The sequence below is a fragment of the Chrysochloris asiatica genome, unplaced genomic scaffold (assembly GCF_000296735.1).
Source record: "Chrysochloris asiatica unplaced genomic scaffold, ChrAsi1.0 scaffold00241, whole genome shotgun sequence".
NCBI lineage: Eukaryota > Metazoa > Chordata > Mammalia > Afrosoricida > Chrysochloridae > Chrysochloris > Chrysochloris asiatica.
Window position 1 is genome coordinate 1,134,422 of NW_006408759.1, and position 13,526 is coordinate 1,147,947.

At 38.6% G+C, this 13,526-nt stretch overlaps 1 protein-coding gene across 2 annotated transcripts in view; it reads left to right on the top strand.

Annotated features, from left to right (window-relative positions):
- NOS1AP (nitric oxide synthase 1 (neuronal) adaptor protein) overlaps positions 1-13,526 on the top strand; it is a 489,841-nt gene that overhangs the window by 384,241 nt on the left and 92,074 nt on the right. Inside the window, exon 4 of one of the 2 annotated variants that reach the window (XM_006873421.1) lies at positions 9,124-9,197. In XM_006873421.1, the coding sequence (XP_006873483.1) occupies positions 9,124-9,197 (74 nt within the window). The remainder of the gene's footprint in view (positions 1-9,123; positions 9,198-13,526) is intronic. The other variant, XM_006873420.1, reaches the window with a different exon arrangement.

Here is a 13,526-nt window from a genome sequence, read left to right on the forward strand (position 1 = left end):
GGTACCACACCAGGACTCCAGAAAGTGAAACAGAATAGGCAAATTCATAGACAGGAAGTTGGAAGACAATATAGGGTGACTGCTAATAAATATGGATTTTCTTTTAGGGAATGAAAATGTTCTGGAATTAGATGGTGGTACTGGTTGCATGACTTTGTGAATATGTTAAAAATCACTTAATGTATACTCTAAAAAGGTGATTTTAAAGGTAGGTGAATTACATATTTTTAAAATTGATTTCTTAAAAAAATGTTGCAAACATACCAAATTTGTCAAAAGACCATACACATTGAAGAAGCTGAGTAAACTCCAGACAAGTACCTGAAGAAATCAGTCCAAGACAGATCACAGGTAAACTTCTGAAAACTAAAAGAAAAGAAATTGAAGGCAGCTACAGAGCAATGACACCTTACTTTAGAAAGAGAATAAAAAAACAACTAATTCAAATGACAGCATATCTATTGTCAGAAATCTTTGCCAGATGGTTGTGCCACAACATTTTTTACAGTGCTGAAAGAAAACTGTCAACCAAGAATTCTATATTCAGCACAAATATCCTCTGGATTAAAGGCAAAATCAAGGCATTCTCAAATGAAAGAAAACTAAGGGAATTTGTGGTCAGCAGACCTACCCTAGAAGGGTAGCTAAAGGAAGTCTTTAAACAGAAAGATACGATTAAAAAAAAAAGAAAATGGAATCTTGAGACATTAGGATAAAAGAAAGCACCGGGGAAACAGTAAAAATATAGGTAATTCAAAGCATTTTTCATGTCCTGTTTAGATTTATAAATTAATGATTAGAATAAAAATAAGGACACTATTGTGGTAAATGTATGTAAATACAGAGAAAATATTTTAGACAATTATGTTATAAATGGGGAAGGAAAAGTATCTAAAAGAGGCAAGGTCTGTTTTTTCTAGAACTAGAAATGGTAACACCAGTTGATTGTGATAATTATGTATATGTAATATAACCCCTAGACCAACCACTAAAAAAGCAAACACTTGTTATTAGGTGCCATTGAGTCGGTACCAACTCATAGTGACCTTACACACAAGAGAACGAAACACTGCACAGGCCTGTGCCAATCTCACAATTGTTGCTACGCTTGAGCCCATTGCTGCTGCCACTGTGCCATCTACCTCATTGGGGATCTTCCTCCTCTTTTCTGACCTTCCACTTTATCAAGTATGATGTACTTCACCAGGACTGGTCTCTCCTGATAATATGCCCAAACTTTGAGAGATGAAGTCTCGCCATCCTGGCTTCTAAGAAGCATTCTGGCTGTACTTCTTTCAACACAGATCTGTTTGTTCTTTTGGTGGTTCATGGTACTTTTAATATTCTCCCCCAACACCTCAAAGGCATCAATTCTTCTATGGTCTAATTTATTTACTGTCCAACTTTCACATGCATTTGAGGTTATTGAAAGTACCATGGCTTGGGTCAGGTGCACCTTAGTCCTTAAACTGACATCTATGCTCTTGAACACTTTAAAGAGGTTTTGTGCAGCAGATTTGTCAAGCAGAATATGTTGTTTGATTTCTTGACTGCTGCTTCCATGAGTGTGGATGGTTGATCTGAGAAAAACTAAGATTTTGACAGCGTCATTCTTTTCTCCATTTACTTGATGTAATTTACTGGTCCAGTGATGAGGATTTTTGTATTCTTCACATTGAGGTGCAATCCATACTGAAGGCTGTGGTCGTTGGTCTTCATCAGTAAGTATTTTAAGTCCTGTCATCTTTTAGCAAGCAAGGTTGTATCATCTACATATCGCAGATTGTTAATGAGTCTTCCTCCAATCCTGATGCCACATTCTTCTTCATGTAATCCAGTTTCTTGAAGTATTTGCTCAGATTAAAGACTGAATAAGCATGGTGAAAGAATACAACCCTGGTGCATGCCTTTACTAATTTTAAACAGTTCAGTGTTCATTGTTCTGTTTGAACAACAGCCTTTTAGTCTATGTACAGGTTCCTTATGAGCACAATTAAGTGTTGTCCATAGCTTGTCATGATCCACAACTGAAAGCCTTTATGTAGTCAGTAAAGTACAGGTAGATATCTTTGGTGAATAGCAAGTAGGGTCATAAGTGGCCATCTAAGATTGTTATTTTCCTGTCCAGAGCAAAGAAGAGTGAAGACAATCAAATGACCATGGAAACAGTTAGTCCAAAGTACTAATGGATCTCATGAACCTTAGGCCTTACAATTCTAAGACTAGAAGAGTTAGATGGTGCTGGTGACCACTATCAACTCCTCAGAAATGGATCACAATAAATGTGAAACAGATTTCAAAATCAGACTAGGCTCACTGGTTGGCTAGAGACTGATGGATCCTCCGAGACTATACCCTTTAGTCACCCTTCAAGCCTGGACCAGAACTACTCACGTGGCTCAACTTTCAGCCAAACCATAGATACATCTATAAGGTAAACAGTAACATTAGGGAGGTACACACTCCTTAGACTAATCAGCCATTTGAGATCAAAAGATCAGGATTTGCCCAGAGACAAAGTTCAGAAGGCAAGAAGGTATAAAAAAGAAGAATGAGTAACACAGGGAGGAAGTGGGATGAGTAATTTTACATTCTGGGGACTGCATTCAATGGCATGAAACAAAATGTGTATGGATTGTTGATTGGAAAACTGGTTTCCTCTGTAAACTTTTACTAAAATCACACTAAAAAGTTTTCTAAAAATTAAAAAACAAATGCAAATGGTCTAAATATATCATTTAAAAGACAAATGCAGGTTCTGTAGATATAAAAACAAGATAATAAAAGACTAGAAGGACTAGATGGTACCCGGCTGCCACTTCTGACCATACAATTGTCTACAATAGATGGACCTGACAGAATGGGAGACAAACATGGAACAGAACTCAAATTCTTAAAACGTCCAGACTTAACTGGACCATTTGAGACTAAAAAACCCCTTGAGACAATTGCCCTGAAATACTCTTTATACATTGAACTGAAACGATTCCCTATGGTCACTTTTTTAGTGAAATTGCCAATTAGAACACAAAATAAAAGGTATTATCCACGAGTATGGTGCCCCATTAAAAACTATATGAGACCAAAAGTTCAAGAATTGCTCTGAAGCAAAGTTGAGAAGATAAGGAACCAGGGAAATAGGAAAACTGGAAAAAGACAGAATGTAATGAAAGAGACTGTTGACACATTGTGAAAATATAACTAATGTCACTGGACAGTTTGTATGTTGTCGTTGTTAAGTACCATGGAGTTGGTTTAGACTCATAGCGACCCTGTACAGGGTTTCCAAGGCTGTAAATCTTTACGGGAGCAGAACGCCTCATCTTTCTCCCGCGGAACCGCTGGTAGTTTCAAACTGCTGACATTGAGGTTGGCAGCCCGACTTGTAACCACTACGCTACCAGAGCTCCTTGGACAGAGTGTATAGAAATTGTCATATAGGAGCCTAATTTACTATGTACATTTTCACTGAAAAAGACAATGAAATATTAGTTTTTTAAACAAGATAGAGTACATTGGTTAGGTGCTTGACTCAAACCAACCTGTTTGTCTACTGGTGAAGAGCTTGGTGATCTGCTCTTGTAAACATTACAACCTAGAAAACCCTATGGGACAGCTGTACACTGTCATACGGGGTTGCTCTGAGTTGAAATAGCAACTCGATGTCAACCAACAAAAATGATAAGAATAACTTTCACATGAATATGACAACCTAGATAAAATGGAACAATTTCCTAAAATAATACAAAGGTTCTACAGCTGCAATGGCAGGAATAAAAAACATTACTCAATTATATGTTGTCTGCAAGAAACTCACTTCAACATAATGAGATAGGTCAGTGGAAAAGGATAAGAATAGATACATCATGCAAATGTTAATCAAAAGAAAGCAGGAGCAGGTTTATTAATATCATATAAAGCAGACATTAGAGCAAAGAAAATTGCCAAGACAGGAAAAAAAACATTGTAAAATAATAAAAGTGTCAATCTACCAGGAAGACATTACAATTTCAAATGCGTATGCATTAAACAACAGAACTATCTGAACCAAAATATGGGAAGCACAAAGTGATAGAACTGAAAGAAGAAATTAACAAATTTTACAAATTTGTTCAGTAATTGATATAACAGCTAAGCAAAAAAACTTGATTGAACATCTAGACAAAAAAGAAAAAAAAACACACAAAAAGAAATCAAGTTTATAGGAGAAATAACACCCTCAACCAACAAGATCTAATTAAATTTTAAGGAACACTCCACCCTACAATAACAGTACACATGCGATTCAGGTGCACACAGAACAATACCAAGATATCCTGGGCCATAAATAAACTTCAACACACTTAACAAACCAAATGTGTTTTCTGACCATAATGAAACCAGATTATCAGTAACAGGAAGACAACAGAAAAATACCCAAACACTAAAATGAAACAACATACTTCTAAATAAGCCGTGGCTCAAAGAAGAAATCTCAGTGGAAATGAAAATAAATACCTTCAGCTGAACAAAAACACATTGTATCAAAATTTGGGGATCACTGCTAAAGCTGAAAGGGAAACTATAGCACTAAATACATTAGAAAAGGGTAAAATTTGCAAATTAACAATGTAAGCTCCTATCTTAAAATAATAGAAACAATGCCAATACCAAATTCTAGGAGGATGCAGAGAAACTAAATCACTTATTATTTGCAGGTGAAAATATAAAAGGGCACAGCCTCTCTGACAGACAGATTGACAGTTGCTTTATAACAACAACAACAACACACACACACAAGTAAACCTGCCACTACTATATAACCCAACAATTGTACTCCTGGGTATTAATCCTTGTAGAAATGGTGTGTGTAGGAACCGTATCTGACCGCTGTTGACTTCACAAGGTAAATAGAGGAACAAACTCAGTATCAGCCCAAGTCCAGTTCCTATGAGGTGGAGGTCAGACATGACATACCTGCCCACTCCAACCTTCTTTACCAATTCTGACACCAACCATCTCTTCCAAGGCACTCAGTTTCTCTTCCAAGTTCAAGAATCCATTGCAGTGGCCACACAGCACTCACAGATACACTCATGGTTATGGGGTTTTTTTTTTTAAGGAAAATAACAGGATCCAATTCAGGATCAGAAGATGCTCAGGATATAGTTCTTCCAGGAGCTCCTCTTCTCTGTCATACCCACAGGCAGGAAGGCCTCTTTCTGGTCCTCTGCCACACTGCCCTTTGACCTCTGCCTTGGTCAGGCAATGTTACAAAGATCCTTTAGCAGTGCCAATAAATGCTCAAAGGGCTCTCTAGTACACTATTGATGTCCGCCTGAAGGCATTCAGCTCTAGCTCAGTAGCAAACCTAGCTCCCCCAGTTAATGCCTGGAATGCACTCTGTAAGCAAGCCACTGCTTGGAGGTACTGTGCTTCGTCACTGCTTGGGCCAGGAAGCCCATTGCTCTATCTTGTGTTCTTGGTGCTGCCGCTGCCACTCTTCTACCACGTCTCTGGTGTTGCAGCTTTCTATGTCCCGGATCAAGGAGATTCAGCACAGGCGTCTCGGGGTCCACAGGATGCACACCACTCCTGGCTCTTCTTTCTTGATAGCAGTATGATCCCCCTTCCTGCTTCTGAGATGGCCATTTAAAGCCTAGTAGGATGGCAAATCAGACCATTCCCCACATTAGTGTTCTATGCACCCTGTTTGCATGGTCCACTGAGTCATGTGGTGAGAGTTTCAGACTATGGCTGGAAGAGCCTTATCAAAGAATCCACTGTATCACAATCTTAGAGAAATGAAAACTTAACACTGACACAAAACTCTGTGCATCCATATTAATAGCTTTATTCATAGTAGGCTCAGACTGGAAACTACCCATCTGTCCCTCAACGTTGACTAGTTGAATGGAGCTATGGTATATCCATGGCATGAAATAATACTAATTATAGAAAGACAATGACCTGCTGATACCCAACAAGTTGGGTGAATCACCAGAGAATCATACTGAGTGGAAAATGCCAATCCCAAAAGGTTCTTTGCCACATTTCTATACTATGCTTGAAAGGACAAAACTGCAGAAATACATACAGATTAGTGATTGTCAAAGGTTAGCGAGGGATTATTGATGGGTGTGGTCATCAAAGGGCACCATGAGGGATCCTTGTGGTGATGGAACTATCTGTATATTAACTGTTCTTGTATAAACTTCAACATTCTAATTACAGTGTGCTAGTGTTCTATATTTTCGCAAGATGTTATTGTTATGGAAACTTAGTAAAGGACACATGATATTTCTCTCTGTCTCATTTCTTATAACTGTGTACAAATCTATTGTTACATCAAAATAAGAAAAACTTTAATTGAAACAAGGATATAAATATACAAACTCCCCCAAGCAATTTAAATGTGAACTAAAAAGTTATCCTCTTCCTATTTCAAGATTAGTGACATTATTAATAAGCTAGAACCAGTATAACTAAATTGACAATCCAATCATCTGACTTTCTGAATGAACCTTTTTGCTTACTTAGAATTGGTTCTTTAAACTTCTTGTGATCTAATTTTTGAAATAATGACTCTAAGGTGTTTTCTACACTGCTTAGCACTAAGTGAAGGTGAGTGGTGGTACCCAGAAGAGTGGTGAGTGGTAGGGAATCCTTTATCCAGTCATTTGAAGCTACTGCCAGTTTTCTAAGGTTGCCTCTTCATTTGGCTTACACTGTCTTCTGTCCATCTGTTAAGCCTTTCTTGATCTTCCCAGCTCTGCTGATGTCGCTCCCTTTGTTTCTCTACTAGATTTTGTGCTTTTGCTAGTACTGCTGTGTCCATCACAGGAAACAGACCTTCTTGGTAGCAGGGACTGGGTCTGATTCACCTTTGCCTTTGCAACACCCAGCAGAATGAATATTTCAAAAGCATTGTTCACAGGGTTGAATTGAAAGTGCAGGCAGAATATACAGTCATGACTTTAATATTTGTGTTAAAAAATTTTTACCCCGAAGTATAACCGTATTTTATACATATGCTGTCATTACATGTCATCAAGTTGGTTCTTAATGATCACATCTGTAGAGTTTCTGAGGTTGTAAATCTTTGTGGGAACAGAAAGCCTCATCTTTCTTCCATGGAACCATTGCCAACCTTGTGGTTCATGGTCCAGTGCTTATCCTACAGAGCCACCAAGGGCGCTTCAAAAAGTTCTTAGAAAAATTGCATTATCTTGTAATTCCATTTTTCCATGAAGTTTTGAAGCCTCCTCATATTATTATAGCTTGTTATTTAAAGAACTTCTATGGTGGGTAGTTGTTCGTTTAAAATATGGGTCCAGCTATATGGACTCTCTCTCTGAAAAAGCGTATTGCATCAGTTGGAAGCCAGCATAGTATGTGCCAATAAGGTTATGCTGAAGCAGTTAAAATGCTAGAAAGGCGTCTTTATTGTAAAGAGTAGTATCATGGCTGGAACATGGGAAGGAATTTTATCCCCGGACCATGATGATCAAGTCATGTATAAATTATGGATCCAGTTCATAGCACCTGGTTTGAGGGGGACACTAGAAAGTGTAGTGTGCACAAAGAAAATTAGCTAGGTTAGTGGTTAGTCCAGAAAGCTTGGCAGGTGAGGAATGTGTGTAAACTCTGGAATTGTTGATTATAAAGAAGAAGGTCTGATCTTGCTTCATTTATATATCTGAAGAGGTGTCACTTAGAAAAGCCATTAGTCTTGAGACTCATTCAGATAATATGAATGTGTTGCCCCACATGCGTCATTTATATATTAAAATCTTAGTGCTATTGTTAAGTGCTGTCAAGTTGGTTCCAGCTCATAGCAACCCTGTACAAGATTTCTGAGCAGTGGCTGGTGGGTTTGAATAGCCAACCTTGGCTTGCAGTTATTCTAAAGTGCCACACCAGGACTCCAAAATCATAGAACAGTGAGTAGCAATTATAAGAAAGTAAATATATATATATATATATAATATATATCTTAGCGGTTAAGTTTTGCCTGTATAACAACAAATGTGTTGGATCTTGAATATTTGTAAACTAGTCTAAAATCCACCTCTACTGGTAGAATCAAAAGCACTGTGTATATGTGTGTGTGTGTGTGTGTGTGTTGGTACATGCTAGGGATGTATAGTGCTGTGTTTTAGTGAAGCTGCTGGTAAAATGCTTCTTTTTAATGTCACCCTCAAGGTCTGAACAGAGGCCCCCCACCCTCACCCCCGGTAGCATGGTGGTTATCTGAAATGTCCAAACCCTGATATGTTCTGAGAGTTTCTGCCTTGTGCATTGCTGTCTTTGAGAAATCCACATACCCCAAAGCACTCATTAAATAAATAACAATTTCTTGTATGCTTCTTTATTCTTTCCTTCTCTTATTTCTCTCTTTCATGGATAGATGGGTGCATTCTCCACCAGTTGGCCAGAAGTGCATTGTCTCTGATATAAGTCTGGGTCAAACAGAATTTTCTGTCCCTGTATCTGAGTCCAATCCTCCACATTGGGGTGCTCTTCTCCAATCTTCCTCCACTCCCCCCTTTCTGTCATCTTCAACTGCTGAAGGGGTCTCCTTTGTGTTTACAGTAAGTTGGGGTCACACTCAGAATGAATATCCTCTTATGGGTAGCCCTGCAAATGCTCCAGTCAACTAACTCACCAGTCTTGTGTGGAGCATCTGTTTTCTTCTTTAATGGAGGGAGTGTAGGACCTACACTTCATTTGCATTTGCCAGCATCATTCACAGTCTCTCAAAGACCTATCTTTGCCCTCTTTTCCCATTTTGTTCCTCCTTCCTCTTCCATTGCTCTGACATGATGTATAGTCTTTGTTTTCTGGTGGTTTTTTTCCATGAAATGATGATTCAGAGTCTTCTCTGTAGTCTCCTGGAGGTCTTCTTGACTCCTGCCTACCCTTAGCACCCTGGAGAGAGACTCTTCTAGAGTGCTTGAAGGAAACTGATCAGACTAGACACTTGACATTTTCCACTTGTCCTTTTTGAGTAATCAATCCCAGGCCTTTTAGAAGGCAAAAAATCAGACCAGGAGCAAAGTGCATGTGTTTGCATAAGCAATAACAGCTCAACGTGTGCTCAGGTTCTATAGCTGAGGACAAGCCTAACTTATTCATTTACAGCTTCTTTTATTGCAGAAAAAGGAGTGGACGTGGGACGAGACCAAGATGCTGGTGATGCAGGACCCTATCTACAGGTAAGAACCACACAAGGCCCACTGGCAGACCCCAGACTTCATGCCTAAGAGGATCGCAGAGTCTCAGGACCCACCTGTCATCCCCTGGAACCATTTGTCTAGCTGGTGGATCCCTAACAGATTTAAACAGATCTCTTCTGCTTTTCCCTTCTGGGACTTGTTGTTTCAATAGATGTAAGTACAAGAAGCAAGTTTGCCTTATTGTAAGATTAAGAGGAAAATTATTGTTGTGTTGAATTACACTGTCTAAAGAAGCTGTAAGGAATTTGCTTAATCCAAACCATTCCATTTATAATTTGAAGACTTTTCATTTTCTTTTAAGTAGACTTCCATAATTGCAAATATTTTTATCACAGTGAGTTTTTCCATCACTCAGTTCTCACATTTTTTTCAAAGATTTTTTTTTATGTTATACCTTCCTGGTCCTTCATAAATTGAGCACTTAAAGGAGTTGTAATCATTTATGAAGGCACAAAACCACAAATTTAGTCTCCAGAAATTGCTTCCACAGTAAGGCTGGCATGATTCCTAAAGAGATGACATTACAGTACTGCCGTTCATGTCTGAGCCCTTGGACAGAGCGACATCTGATGATGATACAGACAGAGAGCCAGAGCCCTCCCTCTTTCTGAGTAATCAACCCTAGGTTCCTTAGAGAGCAAGAGTCAGGTCAGAACCAAAATGCATGTGTTTGCATAAGCAGTAGTGTGAATTATCCATGATAAATTGTCTTCGATCTCGGCTGACCATCTCTACCACCTCCTCTTCATATTTGTGACACTGGGAGAATGGGTGTTAGCTATTCTTTTGGGATTGTGAGGACCTAAACTTGGCTTTTGTTTTGTCTTCTCTGAAATGATTGCCATAGCTTTGTTGACAAAGTAGATAAGGGTTGGAACTCAACTATGAAGGTAACAGCGTGGTGCCCCTGCCTTCTAGACAGAACTGATGCCTGTGAAATGGAATTTATGTCAATCCATTCACCAAAAATGCTCACATTAGGCATTGTGGTAGGTAATTTGACAGATTATTGAAATGAGTAATTCATGGTCCCTGTTCTCAGGGAAAGTAGCCCTGTCGGCACAGTAGGTTAAGTGTCAGGCTCCTAGTCACAAGGTCAGTGGCTCAAACCCCACAGGTGCTCCATGGGAGAAAGATAAGGCTATCTATTTCTTAAAAAAACAGTTCTACTCTATCCGATAGGGTCACTGTGAGTCATAGTAGACATGATAGTAATGATTTGAGTTCTCAGGGAGTTTTTAGTCCAGTAGAGCAATGGAGTTTTGAACATACCACTCTAGTGCAAGATAGCATGTTAGACAAAATTAATTTCTTCTCCTAGGTAATTTTAGAAAATTTTATATCTCTTGAAGTAGTTGTTACATTATATTACTGTTATTTTTTAAATATGTCTGATGTTACCACCAGACTATGAGTCTCAAGAGGGAAAGAATTATACCCTACTCACCTTTATATTTCTAGCAGTACGTTTGGACCACAAGGTCAATAGATCAAGCTCACTAACTGTCCTTCGGGAACCCTACATACACAGGGTTGCAATGGATTGGAACTGACTTGATGGCACATAACCACCACTAACCAGCCTTTGTTTACCCACTACCATCAAGAAAAAAAGGTGAGGAGTGAAGTGTGGCCTTTGGACTTAGGGTCCCTGTACTGTGAAGTTCCTAGATCCGGGGAAGATTGATGCCAGGATGCATGGAGATCTTCAAGGAATGCTAGGATGTTTACGGCTGTCTCTCTTCATCTCTGCCATTTGTCTGCCAGTTTGTCATACTGTGGTGGCTTGCGTGTTGCTGTGATGCTGGAAGTAATGCCACCGGTATTTTAAATACCAACAGGGACAAGCATGGTGGACAGGTTTCAGCTGAGCTTCCAGACTAAGAAAGACAAGAAAGAAGGAGAAGTAAACACTTCTGAATGTTTACCCACTGAAAACATTAGGGATACCAGTGGAAGAAGGTCATTTATTCCCAGAACATTGAAATATGCTTTATCGCACCAGAATATTGTGATAATATGGTGTCTAAAGATGAGCCACTTAGGTTGGAAGGCAAACAAAATACAACTGGTGAAGAGCTGTCTTCTCAAAGTAGAGTGGACCATGATGATGTGAATGGAGTAATGATTCCGGGACCTTCATTTATTGCTGGGGCTGATCTCAAAATGAGGAGAAACAACTGTCAACATTCACTAATAATCAGATCACGAAATGTATGAAATATGAAACTAGAAAAATTAGGAGTTTTTTTTAAATGAGATAGAATGCATAAAGATTGATATCCTAAGCATTAGTGAGCTGAAATGTACTGGTGTGGGCTATTTTTAATCTGACAATCAAGTGGTTTGTTATGCCAGGATTGACAAATTGAAGAAGAAAGGCATCTCACTCATCATCAAAAAGAACATTTAAGCTCTATCTTGAAAAGAAAAGAAAAAAAAAAGATCTATAAGTATAATACTGTCTGTGATAGTATAGTATCCATATGCCTCCAAGGAAGACCAGTAAATGCCACTCTTTTCCAAATTTATGTACCAGCTACTTAAGCCAGTGATGTTGAAATTGATGAATTCTACCAAATTCTTCCGTCTGAAATTGTTGAAATATGTATTGATAACTACTGGTGATTGGAATGCAAAGGGTAGAAACAAAAGGAAGGATCAGTATCTGGGAAAAATGGGGTTGGTGACAGAAACGATGCTGGAGATCACATGATAGAATTTTGCAAGACCAATTACTTATTCATTCCAAATACCTTTTTTAAACAACATAAAAGACAGCCATACACATGGTCCTATGCATTTCATACACCAGATGGAATGCACAGGAATCAAACTGACTACACATCTGTGGGAGGAGATGATGGAAAGTCTTCATATCATCACCCAAAAAAAGGCCAGGAACAGACTGTGGAACAGACCGTCTATTACTCATACGCAAGTTCAGACTGAAGCTGAAGAAAAGATATTAAAAGCCCACAAGAGCCAAAGTTTGACCTTAAACATATCCCACCTAAATTTAGAAGTCACCTCAAGAACAGATTAGATGCATTAGATACTAATGACTGAACACCACAAAAAGCTGTGATATGGCATCAAGAACACCATACTGGAAGAAAGCAAAAGGTCATTAAAAAGACAAGAAAGAAGGAAGAAAACAAAACCCATGTTGAGGAGACTCTGAAACTTGCTGTCCAACATAGAGATGCTAAAGCAAATGGAAAAAAACAAAAAAACTGAGGCGGTAAAAGGACCAAACAGAAAACTTCAAACAGCAGCTGAAGAAGACATAGTCAAGTATTATAATGAAATGTACAAAGACCTGGAGTTAGAAAACCAAAAGGACGAACAAGCTCAACATGTCGCAAGCTGAAAGAGTTGAAATATTGCAGTGTTGAAGGATTTTGTGTGCAAAATATTTATTAAATGATACAGAAAGCAACAAAATAAGATGAAAAGAATACAAAAGAAGTCACTATACCAAAAAGAAATGACGGATTTCCAACCATTTCAAGAGGTAGCATGTGATCAAGAACCAATGATAATGAAGGAGGAAGTCCAAGCTGCACTGAAGGCATTGGCAAAGAGCAAGGCTCCGGGAATTGATAGAACACAAATGGAAATCTTTCAGTAAACTGATGCTGCACTGGATGCACTCACTCATCTATGCCAAGAAATTGAGAAGACAGCTACCCAGCAAACTGATTGAAAGAGACCCTTATTTGTGCCCATTCCAAAGAGAGGTGATCCAATGGAATGCAGAAATTATCTGACAGTATCTTTAATATCACATGCAAGTAAAGTTTTGCTAAAGGTAATTCAAAAACAGCTGCAACCGTATATTGAAAGGGAACTACCAGAGGTTCAAGCTGGATTCACATGAGAATATGAAATGACAGATACCATTGTTGATGTCAGATGGATTTTGATTGAAAGCAGAGAATACCAAAAAGATGTTTACCTGTGCTTTAATGGCTATGCAAAGGCTTTCAACTATGTGGATCATGGTAAACTAAGGATGCCATTTCAAAGAATGAGTATTCCAGAACACTTAATTGTGTCATGAGATGCAGTCACTTGAATGGTACAAAAGGATACTGAATGGTTTAAATTAGGAATAGTGTGTGCCAGGTTGTATTCTTTCACCATGCTGGACAAATAATCTGAGAACCTCTGTTATATGAAGAAGAACATGGCATAAAGATTAGAGGAAGACTCATTAACAACCTTTGATATACAGATGATACAACCTTGCTGAAGACTTATTGATGAACTTACTGAAGATCCAAGACCACAGCCTTCAGTATG